Source organism: Molossus molossus, unplaced genomic scaffold (assembly GCF_014108415.1).
Source record: "Molossus molossus isolate mMolMol1 unplaced genomic scaffold, mMolMol1.p scaffold_m16_p_27, whole genome shotgun sequence".
In the NCBI taxonomy this organism is placed as follows: domain Eukaryota; kingdom Metazoa; phylum Chordata; class Mammalia; order Chiroptera; family Molossidae; genus Molossus; species Molossus molossus.
In genome coordinates this window covers 101,640-116,853 of record NW_023425363.1, presented here as the reverse complement: position 1 = coordinate 116,853, position 15,214 = coordinate 101,640, and the positions used below count along the sequence as shown (strand labels likewise).

General features: G+C 49.5%; 3 gene segments (V, D, J or C); 2 read left to right on the top strand and 1 right to left on the bottom strand.

Annotated features, from left to right (window-relative positions):
• Nucleotides 1–5,052: 5,052 nt before the first annotated feature.
• Nucleotides 5,053–5,534, bottom strand: LOC118641216. The segment is given in 2 exon segments: nt 5,053–5,384; nt 5,458–5,534. Coding segments are annotated over 2 exon segments (378 nt in total).
• A 2,749-nt stretch (nt 5,535–8,283) lies between these two features.
• Nucleotides 8,284–8,765, top strand: LOC118641215. The segment is given in 2 exon segments: nt 8,284–8,360; nt 8,434–8,765. Coding segments are annotated over 2 exon segments (378 nt in total).
• Nucleotides 8,766–14,049: 5,284 nt separating this feature from the next.
• LOC118641214 lies at nt 14,050–14,612 on the top strand. The segment is given in 2 exon segments: nt 14,050–14,144; nt 14,230–14,612. Coding segments are annotated over 2 exon segments (429 nt in total).
• The last annotated feature ends 602 nt before the right edge of the window (nt 14,613–15,214 follow it).

Genomic DNA, 15,214 nt, shown 5'->3' with positions numbered 1-15,214 from the left:
GGAGCTGGAGGTCAGGGAGGGGCATTCTCAGAGCTAACGCACTTTTTGAATTCTGCAAAAAATAATATTGTTTTATATTATTTTTTTGCTGACATATGAAATAAACATATGGTCTGAAAGAAACTGTAATTTATACACTGATGCCAAATATGTAATCACTGAATTCTGAGGGTGTCCTGGCTCAGAGTGACCTTGCACAGAAGAATGGTTACATGTGGTGTGGGAAGACTTGTTCCCATTTCCATTGCTTTCTCTCCATGCACAGAAATCTTGAGGTGAAGAACTTTGCTCCTTTCTTCACCAAATTCCTCTCTTCTTCAGGTGGAAGAGCAGACACGGATTTGACTGCGGAGTTTCAGGTGGGAGCTGGTCCCACCACCTCAGACCTGCAGAGACCAGCCCCTGGCTGCAGTTTGTAGAGACAGGTGTTTCCCTGGCAGGGACCCCGAGCTGCTCCCTTGTCAGTCCATGCAGCTCGGATCCCCCTGAGGGATGCAGAATTAGGAGCCTGTGAGCCTGTCACTGCTCAGCTCCACGTGTGTGCTGTGGGAACTCCAATGTGCTGTCCACAGCCTGGGAAGGTCAACACTGTATTTCTCAGTCAGTTAATTTGACCTTAAATTAGGAATTTGACCTCAAAGTTGGTAAATTGATATTAATTTAAAATAATAATTGAAGCAGAAGTCATATGCCCTAACAAAGTAAAGCCCACGTTTTACAGATTCGGGGGTGAATTCTACTGAAACTGAAAGAACAGTTAATGCCTTCTCAGTCAATCCACCCCACACTCTTCCTAGAGTAGAAAGAACAAGGAACACGTCCAGAGACTTTTATTGAGATGACCATTACACTCATACCAAACCCAAATAAGGACAAAAAAAGAAAAAAAGGAAGAAAATGACATACCATAACCATGATGTACAGAACTGCAAAACTCCTCAAAAATAAACTAGGAAACTCAATAGAAAATTGAAAGGACCACTGACCATGGATTAGTGGGATAGCATCCTACAATGCAAGGATGGTTCAATGTTTGTAAATTAGTAAATGTGCTACACCTCATTCACAGTATTAAGGACAAAACCACGTTATCATATAAATAGATGTAAAGAAGAAATAACATTTTAAAAATTCAAAATTATTTCATGATTATATCTATATAAATTTGTTATTCAAGGCGTCCTCCTCAACATAAAAAATGGCACATTTGAGAAGCCAACAATTGATATCATGGTGCACAGAGAAAATGTCAAAGCTGTTCTTCTTACATTAGGACCAACACAAGGGCACCCCAATGATTATTTCTATTCAAGAGAACTGGAAGTTTTTGTCACAATAATTACACAAGAAAAAGAACTAAAAGTGTCTAAATGAAAAAAAAAAAGTTAAAATGTTTCTTTCTATGAGTATGCCAATAATGTGATATTTTATATAGAAAACCCTAAACACTGCACCAGAAAACTAATAGAAGTAAAAGTGGATTCAGGAAAGATGTAAGGTACACATTCTTTACACAAATGACTTGGGCTCCAGCACACTCTCAACAAGATGTCTTCATGCCCCTAGGAAATGAGTGTGCTTATTTCAGAGGAAAGAAAACGTCAACTGGACAAACAACGAGAAAGATCAGATCCTGAAGAAACCAGAACCCTGACCGTGTGCGTCCTCCATCTTGGATAACCCCCCGTTTATGCACCAAGGTAGCATTTCCCCAACTATGATAGACCATGATCAGGTGGGATCGCCTCCTAGCATCCTGGAATCAGGTCCCTGTCCCTGTTGACTCCCATCATGTACAGGCATGGTGACAGCCTTCCCAATGGTCACATGCAGACATCAGGTTTCCAATAACAACATTCTCATGACCTAAACTTATTATTCACAAATCTCTACCTACAAGTTCAACACATCATTGTAGTTTTGACTGAGGTTCTTCTCTATCTTTAATGACTGAAACTGGTCCCAGCAGAGTCTAGAGAACAAACCCCACAAAATAGGCCGTGCAGCTGCTGCACATTAAGCTCCAAACTTCCTGAAGGACTCGGACCCGGGAGCCCTGTCTGCTTCTCTGTAGTTCATGCTTCTGCTTCCCAGTGACCCACACAGATGCCCACTGTCTCCCAACACTGGTCCACTATCTCTAGTGTCACATCTGTTCTCAGTTTATCCTCTGAATACTGTGCAGAAAAAACAGTGTCAGAGGGAACTTTCTGTCCCCTGAACAAAAACATTCTTTAAATTATTTCTCTGGTCGTGAGGGTTTTTTCAAATTTGTGAGTTCATTAGTGGTGACTCTCAAAGGCATCAAATTTATATCTTCACCTGTCTTTTCTTATGTGACCACTTGTGATTTCCCCACAGGATCTAACCTTTATCACTGTCATGAGATCTAGTTCCGTCTTCAGTTGTGAATCTCCACAACATCACAGCTCATTCTCTTCAGTAGACCTAAATCCTGCTTTCCTGGGGATGAGTACACCTGAGCAACCTTCCCCAACCACATAAACACATGTACACCTCTTGCATTTTCTTCTACGTGAACGACAAAATGGAACTTTGTCCATCCAGGCTCACATTAACATCTGGCCAGGACTGACCTGTGCACACATGGACAAACCCAGGGACCAGGGTTTCATCATGAGAACAGACTAACCTGACCCTAAATGTCAGTTCCTGCCTCTCAGCTCTGCTGCCCTGGAACAGCTCAGCCCACATTTTCAGGTTCTCAGCAAAGGGCCCAGATGTTTCTGTTGTTGTTGGGCTGCATCATCCAGCTTCTGGTGGCTCTTCCACGACCTGCATCCAGGAAGGTAGAATTTATAAGTTATTTCATTCGAGACATACTATGAAACATCAGGGTGTACTACTTAGCATTAAAGTCTTTGTTGATGAAAAATATAGGAAATGACTTTTCAGAGTCTAGAACAAATAGATCAATATCAATGCAGAGGTGAGGACACAGGCTTGATGGTGGTGACCTGTCCCCTCACACAGGTGTGACAGGTGAGGCCTGGAGCAGAGCAGGTGTTCCTTGTGCAGTCAGAGGGGAGGCCTCAGAGCCCCCTCTGCCCCCACGTGGGGAATGATATAATAACAGAGATGGTCACATCTGACAGAGCCGCTGCCTTTCATGGAGTTTGCATACACAGTGATCACTGCCATCTCCCCTCTACATCTTTTCAGACAGGAGCACAAAGAGGTGGGGCCCTGTCTGCTTCTCCCAGATCGAGGAGGATGGAGCTGTGCTGTCCTCTCCACTGTGACTTACTCCTGTGGTCTCGGGCTCAGTCCTAGAGTCAGAGACACAGGGTCTCAGGGCTGCAGTGAAGGGACCGGCTCCTGGGCAGGGAGCTGCCCTCTGTGCTCGGTGAGTCTGTGCCTGTGCTCACCCCCCTCTGCAGCTCTACTGCCCACAGTCACGGAGGTTCCCACAAATGTCAGAAAACATCTCCACTGAGTTAAAGAGGCTCTGGTGTGTCACACGGTGGACACTCTGGAGTGTGTGAGGTGCAACCAGGCAGGTCACAGCACCTCACACGTGCAAGCTGAGGCCCTGGCAGCAGAGGCCTGTGCCCCTGGCACTGAGGAGGGTTCTGTTCCTCAGTTTTTCCTGTAGGTGGCAGCCCTGAGGTCCAGGTGTCCTTGCAGAGACTCAGCTGAGTACAAGGAAGAAGCAGGACTGGGGCTGCCACCATTTCAAAATGCCAGGAAGGACTTCCCTGTGGCAGACACCCCTGCCTTGTCTCAGGAAGCTGGTGCAGACCCAGCGTCGTCAGCCTGTGCCGCTCAGAACAACCACCAGGAGGCACTGTCGTCTCCACAGTCCTGTCCCAGGACGTGTCCTGAGTGGGTTTATGTGCAACCTGCCTGGAGAACCTTAAATATCCCACTTCCATCCTGGTCTATGTGTCTACCTGTAGATCCCGGGTCTGGGCTCTAGTCCCAGAGTTGCAGGGTCAGGTCTGTGTTGGGTTTTATGAGCCTAGGGGGCAATATTTGCATGTCATCCTACTATATAGGGAGCTCTGGGGTTGGAGACCTGAGAGAGGGCAGTGCCTCAGAGCAGGTGTGAGTGTCCTGGGGGAGAATCGTGGTCATGATAACATTTTAATAAGTAAATCCAGAATTCTGGGGACGTTTGGGACATGTCCAAGAAGGAAAGATGGAGGCAGCTGGAGGAGACACTGTGTCAGGACACCGTCAGCCCTGGTCCTGGGCCCTGTGCATCCACAGGAGCCTGGGTGTGTCTGCCTCAGTGTGTGGAGCCGTCCACCCTCAGGGCCCTGTGGACAATGAGGGAACATTCAGTCCCCATGGAGTGGAGCTTTCCCCTGGGAATGGGGAGAGGGAGACAGAGCCCAGCAAACCCCTGTGGTCCTAGGGGGCTGTGTGAACACCCAGGACACACCCCTGTGTGATCTCTGAGACTGGATCCTTCACTCTGAGTCATCACTGAGATCCTCCTGTGCTGAGGTGTGGATCAGTTGATGGTTATTTTTATTGCTGAGTAGTATTCTATTGATAGATGTTCCCTAGTTTGCTTATTTGTAAAACTAGAATGATTTTTTGGTTGTTTGTAGCTTTTAGCACAATGATGCTGTGAATATTTGGATATATTTTGTGTTAAAATAAGGGTTCCTTGTTTTGGACCAAAAACTCCAAGTGGGAACCCTGAGATACATGTTAAGTGTATTTTTAATTAAATAAGGAACTGTGATTCACTATGTGAAGAAAGAATAACAGGACACAGAGGGACCTGGAGAAGGAGAGAAGCCCAGTCACTGCCGACATGTCATCTGCACACACAGTGTCACCTCCTCACTTGTCTGCAGTGAGAATATGAGAAGTTAGAGCCACAGAGAAAAAGCGAGAACCATCCTGGATGCAGCTGAGAGAAACCCCTGCTCCCAACAGGAAGCCCCTCCTTCCCCCTCACTCTGCACCTGCTCCTGGGCTGCTCTTTGTGGTCTGTGGGTCCTGAGCGCCCCCTGGTGTCCTGAGCGCGCCCTGCAGCCCCGCCCTCCTGTCCCCTCAGGAGGTTTGTGTCTGGGCTCACACTGACTTCCCCTCACTGTGTCTCGCACAGTAATACACGGCCGTGTCCTCAGATTTCAGGTTGGTCATTTTAAGAGAGACTGTGCTCGTAGGGTTGTCCCTGGAGATTGTGAATCTTCCTTGAACGGATGGCGCGTACCACTGTTCTTTCCCCGTTGGTTGGCTCACTCCGGCCACCCTTTCCAGCCTCGTCCCTGGAGCCTGGCGGACCCAGTCCATGCTGTAGTCAGTGAAGGTGAATCCAGAGGCTTTGCAGGAGAGGCTCAGGGACCCCGCGGGCTGCACCAAGCCTCCCCCAGACTCCACCAACTGGACTTGGCACAGGACACCTGCAAACAGAGAAACAGACTGAGAACTGTCCCTGCAGCGCGGTCCCCGCTGAGCCCGAACCCAGGGACACACCTTTGACAGCGATGAGCAGGGAGGCCCAGAGGAGTGCGGACCCCATGGTGTGGACACAGGACGGGCTGACCCAGAGGCTCCTCTCCGGGATCTGCAGGGACAGGGGCTGGGCAGGTTTTCATGAGCAGGGCCGGGTCCTCATTTGCATGTCTTTCCCCTGTGGACCTGTCTGAGCTGCCCACCCGGGCTCCTCCCTCCCTGCCTTGCATTTGCGAAGGGCGGGGGGACAGGATATCTGGGCCTGGACCCAAAGGCACTCTGCTGGTCTGAACATGCTAGTGTTTGTCTGTATAACAGAGGACGTGTGACAGTTTCCTGACCAGGACGTCTTTGTGTTTGCAGGTGTCCAGTGTGAGGTGCAGCTGGTGGAGTCTGGGGGAGCCCTGGTGCAGCCTGGGGGGGTCTCTGAGACTCTCCTGTGCAGCCTCTGGATTCACCTGCAATAGCTGGTAGATAAACTTGGTCCTTCAGGTTCCATGGAAGGGGCCGGTGTGGATAAATCAAATTTATAGTCATGGAAGTAACACATACTATACAGACTCTGTGAAGGGCAGATTCACCATCTCCAGAGACAACACCAAGAACATGTTGTATCTGCAAATGAGCAGCCTGAGAGTCAAGACAACAGCCATGTGTTACTGTGTGAGAGACACCGTGAGGGAAGTCACTGTAAACCCAGAAACAAATCTCCATGTGGGAGGGGCATAGATCACTAAAAAGTGTGAAAAACAAGAACCACCCCAGGAGCAGAAGCCTGAATTCTAACACGTGACGACTTACACAGTAAAGAATATCCACGAGGGTCGAACCAGAGATGCAGATGCAGGTGGAGAGGGTGGTTCCTGCAGGGCCTGATGGGCAGAGCTGTGGGGACTGAGCAGAGAGTTGGTCTCATGTGGGGTGTGGGAACTGAGATCCATGGGGCAGGGGGGAATGAAGATAACCATCAGGATGGAGCCAGTCCTGAAACCAGGTGTCCCGGGGAAGCCAGGTGTCCCTCACAGCTGGCCTCACATCCCTGCCCACTGCTGCCCCTGCTCCTCTGTAGTTCATGCTTCTGCTTCCCGTGACCCACACAGACACCCACTGTCCCCCAACACTGGTCCACTGGCTCAAGGGTCACACTCTGTTCTCAGTTTATCCTCTGAACCCTGTGTAGGGGAAACAGTGTCAGAGGGAACTTCCGTCTCCTAAACATGAACATCCTTTTAATTCTTTCTCTGGTCGTGAGGGTTGCTTCACCTTTGTGAGTTCATTACTGGTGACGCTCAAAGGCATCAAATTTATATCTTCACCTGTCTTTTCTTATGTGACCACTTGTGATTTCCCCACAGGGTCTACCCACTGTCACTGTCACAAGATCTAGTTCCCTCTTCAGTTGTGAATATCGACAATGTCACAGCTCATTCTCCCCAGTAGACCTACATCCTGCTTTCCTGGGGATGAGCACACCTGAGCCACCTTCCCAACCACATAAACATATGCACACCTCGTGCATTTTCTTCTACGTGAACAAGAAAATGAAACTTTCTCCATCCAGGCTCACCTTTCCGTCTGGCCAGGACTGACCTGTGCACACATGGACAAACCCAGGCCAGGGTCCCATGATGAGAACGGACTCACCTGGCTCTGGATGTCAGTTCCTGTCTCTCAGCTCTGCTGCCCGGGAACAGCTCAGCCCACGTTTTCAGGTTCTCAGCAAAGGGCCCAGATTTTTTTGTTGTTGGGCTGCATCTTCCAGCTTCTGGTGGATCTTCCACAACCTACATCCAGGGAGGTAGAGTTTATAACTCATTATATCCAAGACATACTGTGGAACACCAGGGTGTACTACTTAGCATTCAAGTCTTTGTTGATGAAAAATATAGGAAATTACTTTTCAGGGTCTAGAACAAATAGATCAAAATCAATGCAGAGGTGAGGATGGAGCTGTGCTGTCCTCTCCACTACGACCTTCTCCTGTGGTCTCGGGCTCAGTCCTAGAGTCAGAGACACAGGGTCTCAGGGCTGCAGTGAAGGGACCGGCTCCTGGGCAGGGAGCTGCCCTCTGTGCTCGGTGAGTCTGTGCCTGTGCTCACCCCCCTCTGCAGCTCTGCTGCCGACAGTCATGAAAGTTCCCACAAATGACAGAAAATATCTCTACCAAGTTAAAAGAGGCTCTCGTGTGTCACACAGTGGACACTCTGGAGTGAGTGAGTGTGCAGTCAGGCAGGTCACAGCACCTCCCACGTGCAAGCTGAGGCCCTGGCACCAGAGGTCTGTGCCCCTGGCACTGAGGAGGGTTCTGTTCCTCAGGTTTTCCCCAAGGTGGCAGCCCTGAGGTCCAGGTGTCCTTGCAGAGACTCAGCTGTGTACAAGAAAGAAGCAGGACTGGGGCTGCCACCATTTCAAAATGCCAGGAAGGACTCCCCTGTGGCAGACACCCCTGCCTAGTCTCAGGAAGCTGGTGCAGACCCAGTGTCGTCAGCCTGTGTAGCTCAGAACAACCACCAGGGGGCACTGTCGTCTCCACAATCCTGTCCCTGGACACGTCCTGAGTGGGTTTAGATGCAACCTGCCTGAAGAACCTTAAATATCCCACTTCCATCCTGGTCTAGGTGTCTGTCACTGTTCACAGACAAATACTAGAATGTTCAGACCAGCAGAGGGCCCCTGGGTCCAGGCCCAGGCATCCTGTCCCCCACCCTCCCCAAATGCAAGGCAGGGAGGGAGGAGCCCTGGTGGGAAGCTCAGACAGGGCCACAGGGGAAAGGAATTCAAATGAGGACCCGGCCCTGCTCATGAAAACCTGCCCAGTCCCTGTCCCTGCAGATCCAAGAGAGGAACCTCGGGGGTCAGCCCGTCCTGTGTCCACACCATGGGGTCCGCACTCCTCTGGGCCTCCCTTCTCATCGCTGTCAAAGGTGCGTCCCCAGGCTCGGGCTCAGCGGGGACCGCGCTGCAGGGACAGTTCTCAGTCTGTTCCTCTGTTTGCAGGTGTCCTGTGCCAAGTCCAGCTGGTGGAGTCTGGGGGAGGCTTGGTGCAGCCCGCGGGGTCCCTGAGCCTCTCCTGCAAAGCCTCTGGATTCACCTTCACTGACTACAGCATGGACTGGGTCCGCCAGGCTCCAGGGAAGGGGCTGGAGTGGGTGGCACAAGTGAGCCAACCATCTGGAGATAAACAGTGGTACGCGCCATCCGTTCAAGGAAGATTCACAATCTCCAGGGACAACCCTACGAGCACAGTCTCTCTTAAAATGACCAACCTGAAATCTGAGGACACGGCCGTGTATTACTGTGTGAGACACAGTGAGGGGAAGTCAGTGTGAGCCCAGACACACACCTCCTGAGGGGACTGGCGGGCGCAGCTGCAGGGCGCGCTCAGGACACCAGGGGGCGCTCAGGAAACACAGAGAACAGCCCAGGAGCAGGTGCAGAGTGAGGGGGAAGGAGGGGCTTCCTGTTGGGAGCAGGGGTTTCCTCTCAGCTGCATCCAGGATGATTCTCACTTTTTCTCTGTGGCTCTAACTTCTCATATTCTCACTGCGGACAAGTGAGGAGGTGACACTGTGTGTGCAGATGACATGTCGGCAGTGACTGGGCTCCTGTCCTTCTCCAGGTCCCTCTGTGTCCTGTTATTCTTTCTTCACATAGTGAATCACAGTTCCTTATTAAATAAAATATATACTGAACATGTATCTCAGGGTTCCCACCTGGAGTGTTTGGTCTAAAACAAGAAATCCTTATTTTAACACAAAAATATATCCAAATATTTATAGCATCATTGTGCTAAAAGCTACAAACAACCCAAAAATCATTCTAGTTTTACAAATAAGCAAACTAGGGAACATCCGTTAATGGAATACTACTCAGCAATGAAAATAACACTCAACTGAATCACACCTCAACACAGGAGGATCTCAGTGATGACTCAGAGTGGAGGATCCAGTCTCAGAGATCACACAGGGGCATGTCCTGGGTGTTCACACAGCCCCCTAGGACCACAGGGGTTTGCTGGGCTCTGTCTCCTTCTCCCCATTCCCAGGGGAAAGCTACACTCCATGGGGACTGAATGTCCCCTCATTGTCCACAGGGCCCTGAGGGTGGATGGCTCCACACACTGAGGCAGACACACCCAGGCTCCTGTGGATGCACAGGGTCCAGGACCAGGGCTGACTGTGTCCTGACACAGTGTCTCCTCCAGCTGCCTCCGTCTTTGTTCTCCGTCAGCGCAGGACTCCAGGGCGGCCGACCCTCCACTATCATCTCCTGCCAGAGCCTTCACCACACCCAGGCCTGGGCCCCTCCACACTCTGCTGGAAGGAAACCTAATTCAGTCCCCAGTGTAGGTGGAATCAGACACTATCTGCCTTTCCCTGACGGCTTTATTTCACAGAGCACAGTGTCCTCTAGTGTCATCCAGGCTGGGGTGTGTGCAGGGTTTCCCTGTGATTTAAGGCTGAGCAGTAAGTCTCTATGGTGCACATGTAACACACTGATCCTCTCATCCACTGGGGACATTCACAGGCTCCCAAGCCTTGGCCACACTGAGTGGGGCTGCAGTGGTCATGGGAGCCCAGTCTCCCTTCCAGACCGATGTGTCTGCTGCACACACACTAGCAGCTGTGTGGCTGGTCCTGTGCGAGTCCTGTTCCACACCTGGGGAAACACCTGCTGGTTTCTAAGCGTCTGCACCAGTTGAGCAGGTGTCTGCTCAGAGGACTGCCTGAGGTTGTTTTTGTTCTCTTTCGTTGCAAATGTGCTTTGTGTTTTCATGACACTAGTCCTTTACCAAACATGCGATTTGAGTGTGTATCCCTGAGTCTGAGGCCTGTGTTTAAATCCCCTCCTCAGGGTCGTTATGTTATCAGTTATGATTGCAGGTCTCCTGGGCCCTGCTTCAGGTCGACCTGTTTCATGTGCTCATCCAGCAGGCAGCTGACCCCAGGGCACCAGTAACCAGTCGTCCAGGTGGCCCCACCAGCTGCAGATCACAGTGATGGACAAGCCCGAGGGTGAATGGAGCAGATGAAAGTCTTCTAACAGGCTGGGTGGGCTGGTCATCCCCATGCCCACAGTGACCACAACCTAGATATACAGGCGATATCTGTGAGCCCAACATGACAGAACAGGATTAAGAGGTGAATTCACCTTGGAAATACTCTTAAGGCCCTGGCCTGTTTGTCTCAGATGTTAGAGCGTCAGCCTGCGGTCCAGAGAGACCCAGGTTTGGTTCCTGCTAAGGCCATGTATCTCGGTTGCAGTTTGTCCCCGGCCCTGGTTGGTCGTGAGGGTGGCAGCCACTCTATGTGTCCCTTTCACGTCGATGTTTCTTTCTCTCTCTCTCTTTTCCTCTCTATTCCTCACACTGTATCTGAACAAAAAATGGAAAAAAATGTCCTCGGGTGAGGATAAAAAAAAAATACTCTTATGGAAACACAGAAATAGCTAATATCATAGCTATAGATGGAACTTAAGAAGCTGGAGAAAGTCAGGACTGTGTATTTGAAATGAAGAGAACTCTGAGTTCTCACATTTGAAAGGGTTGTTCTGGATTTTGGTAAATCCACTCAAACTACAACTGTCAGTTCAGTTACTGGTTCATTACAGACCAACCACAAAAGACAAATATCAGGTCAGCAGAGAGACCCCGTCTTGCTCTGTCTCACTCTGCACGGCCTCCTCACAGCTCTCGTCCTCACTGACCCCTCAGCTTCTGCAATTCATTTCCTCTATTACTGTCTCATGAATCTGCACTTTGTGTCTTCATCAAGTCCTTTCCACGGGTCCTCCACACCTGAGCCTTCCCAGGACAGGCCAGGACCTGCTCACTGCGGCCTCTGCAGGTCCCAGTGCTGGGAGGACAGGAACCCTCAGGGGCGGGCCCTCTCCAGTCTGCACGTCAATCATGTTTACTTTTGTGCTGTTTCTCAGAGCAGCTCACACACGAGGTTCAGTCAGTGGGGGCACTGCCCATGTGCTGGGTACAGGGGGGAGGGGAAATTGGGGTTCATTGCCATGAAAAATCATCAATGTGTGGGTTTGGGTGTGTTTGTGTTGCAAAGAACGTGTCATTGAAAAAATATTACACCTACTGCAGTTATTTATTTACACATTTCTTTCTGTATTCCTCATTGAGAATATGCTTATTGATCTTAGAGAACAGAGGGGAGACAGGGATAGAGAAACAGCAGTCTGTTGCCTCACACAGGGTCTCCGACCAGGGATCACAACGATACTGTAGGTATGTGCCCTGGGTAAGAATTGAACCCACAGCCTTTCATTGTACAGGATGACCACCCAGCCAACTGACCACCAGACCAGGGCTACACCTCTTTAACAGCTATATGTTCAGGTGTGTCTTTCTATTCTCTAACACTTTTTAAACTATCATTCTAGTACTTTCCTCAAAATTGTTAAAAATACCAAATTGACCGGAGATACTCCTACATGTGTCACCAATGAGTATGGAGCAGCTGATAGAAAATACCCTCATTGTCCGAGTCCTCGTGTCTCTCCTCAGAGAGGAGAAGCCTGACCTTAAAGGTGAGCTCTTCCCTCCCCTGGTCTTGGTGGGTGGAGAGGCAGCTGGTTCAGTCCCTAGGGTCCTGCAGCCTGCATGGCTCAGAGTCACCACTAGGGGTCACTGTCACCCCACAGTCCTGGTCCCAGCATCCCTGAGTGATGGTCATCTGAGCACCTGCCCTGGAGAACACCCCGCCCACCCAGGTGTCACCGTCTACACACACTGAGAGTCCATCCCCCAGGTCCCCACACTCGCCAGGGCCTCGCTCTCTCACTGTCCCATGTGAGTCCTGCACACACAGCTCCATGCAGGGCTCTCACTGGGACATTCACTTTCCCGACGTCAGCTCCAGTTCATCTCCTCATGTCTCCCTCTCACGACCTCTCTGCACCTTCGTCCTCCTGGTCACTTTCATCCTCGTGAAATAACCTCTGGGATCCTGTCTCTGTCATCTCTGCTCAGCATCTTCCTCACGTCCTTTGAGGTTCCTTCCTTGTCTGCCTGACGTCTACATGATGTAATTTTCAGGGGTGAGCCTACTTGTCTGTGATACGTACTGTAATAAAATTCACAATGTAAAGTTCAATCAAGTGAATTAATCTTTAAAATTAATCTGGGCTTCAAGCCATTGAAAGTTGGTCTCCTGGTCAGAGGACACAGCAAACAGATTTCAGTAATATTAAGGATCCCAGCCATCATTTCTCTATTGGGTTTTGTGCCCACTGTGTTCATATCAGGGTTTCTCCAACCATGGGCAATGGAGTTGTTAAATAAAGCATTTAAAAAGGACCCATTAAAAAAAAGAGTGCTGAATTGAACATTGTTAAAATTAAAAATATCTTCCACTAAATATTTCATTTAGGGAATGAAAAGACAAGCTACACAGAAATAATGTATTTTCAAATCACATGTCTGATGGGAGAACGTGTTTATTATTCATTAAGGATGTTGTATGTTCTGTGGGAGAGCCCAGCACCTCTGACCACTGGGACCATCCCCAGGGGCACAGTGAGGCTGGAAGTGACGGTTCCTCTCAGGGTTGAATTTCCCTTTCCTATGAGCATCTCTGTGCTGGGAACCTGCTTCAATTGTCTCCCTCTGACCCCAACATCAGTGAAAATATTTGACTGAAAACATCAGTCCATTAATCTGCTGCCTTTACAATTTCCACATATGAAATATTCTGAGTTGTACACATGAATAAGTAGTACTTTATTTTCAATAATTTCTCCATATAAAATATTAATATGTCTGATATAATTTGTGTGAGGTCTGTGCAATATTTCCTAGGCTTGGTGAAAGGAAGAGTTTGAGGAGGGACTCAAAGGCACAATTACCCAATTTTCAACATCAAGAATCACGAGTCTCCCATCCAAGTGATAACCAGGTCTGACACTACTTAGCTCTGAAAGTGTTTAGCAAAGATTGTAAGAAAAGTTTTTTAGCATTAAACTAAATAAAGGCATGTAGCACAGTGTTACTCAGAACTTGTAAGAAATATCATTTTAACAAAAAGTAAAAATTAAAATTAAAAAAGCATCAAGGGAGTCTCAATAAAATGTTCCTGGGATATAGTGCTTTGGATATAAGTAACAACATAAATTGAACTAACAAGATATTGACAATGAATGTCCTTTATATTTTGATTTTCAGATTGAAATAGACATTATTTGTGTTTCTTAAATTATGTTTAAACAATACACTTATTTAGAATAAACTTTGAAATTCTGTAAATATTAGAGAGCTGGGTTTAATAAACTACCTGGAACAAAGCAGTCCCTTTAAATCTAAGTGAAAGATGCATAAGAAACTAAAAATATAACCTACTCATCTAGTCCAACATTTATTACTGATGAGCACGTACAGTAACCCGACTCCAATAGGTCTCAAGTACCAGCTGACCCCCTATCCCTGACTTGCATGGTCAGTGAGTTCATGAGCAGAGATGCCCACAGAGGGGCCCAGAAGGACCAGGGCAGCCTGACCTCAGTCCCCCACTTATAAGGAACAGGCTGCCCCACATGCAAATTTCTCCCCAAGCTCCAGGGTAAATCCTCCCCTGGGCTGGGGAGGCTCACAGCTCTCTCCTCACACAGGGCTGAGGTCTCTGGGGAAGGCAGAGCCCTGGTCTAGAAGATGAGACTGCTGGGTCTTCTCCTGTGCCTGGTGACAGCCCCCCAAGGTGAGGGTCTCAGAGGTCAGACAGGGGTCTGTGGGGTGGTTGTGACTGCACGTGACTGACAGGGCCTGATGCTCCTTGTCCCCAGGTGTCCTGTCCCAGGTGCAGCTGCAGGAGTCGGGCCCAGGACTGGTGAAGCCCTCGCAGACCCTCTCCCTCACCTGCGCTGTCTCTGGGGGCTCAGTCACCAGTAGTTACTACTGGAACTGGATCCGCCAGAAACCAGGGAAGGGGCTGGAGTGGATGGGGTGCTGGACTGGGAGCACACGGTACAACCCAGCCTTCCAGGGCCGCATCTCCATCACTGCTGACACGTCCAAGAACCAGTTCTCCCTGCAGCTGAGCTCTGTGACCACCGAGGACACGGCCGTGTATTACTGTGCGAGAAACACAGTGAGGGGAAGTCAGTGTGAGCCCAGACACAAACCTCCAGAGGGAGACAAGAAGGAGGGGCTGCAGGGTGCACTCTGAACACCAGGGGGCGTGCAGGACTCACGGACTCTGTGTTGCAGCCCAAGAGCAGGTGCAGGTGGTGTTAATGGCTGTTTCCTCTGAGGCTCTGGGCTTTCTCTCCAGATAACAGTTTCTACAAGAGTCTCTCTAGACCTTTCTTTCTGAGGCTATGCTGCTGGTTCTGCATTTGGAGATTTATGATATTATTAGGAGCATTCTGACTTGCAGACATGTAGTGTATCACTTATGGAGGAAGAAAATGTACAGAGGGGTTGGTGAGCATCGGGAAACTGTCAGCACACAAGCAATGTCTGTCAAGAAAGGTGGACCTTGCTTAGCCCTCCCTGCATTTCAGGACACGCAACAGGTCAGTCAGGAATTTTCTGAGCCAAAACTGTCCATCAGACAACACGTGTGTCTTCAAGCAATGGCCCTGCCTTACTGTCACCACCTCATGAGCCATGGTCTAGGGGTCGTGCACAGCTGTGTCTGCAGCACAAACCGCGGGGGATTCCAGAGAGCAGCGCCTGGGACCTGTTCCTTGTGCCCCTGGAGCTGGAGGTCAGGGAGGGGCATTCTCAGTGCTAACACACTTTATGAATTCTACATAGGATAATATG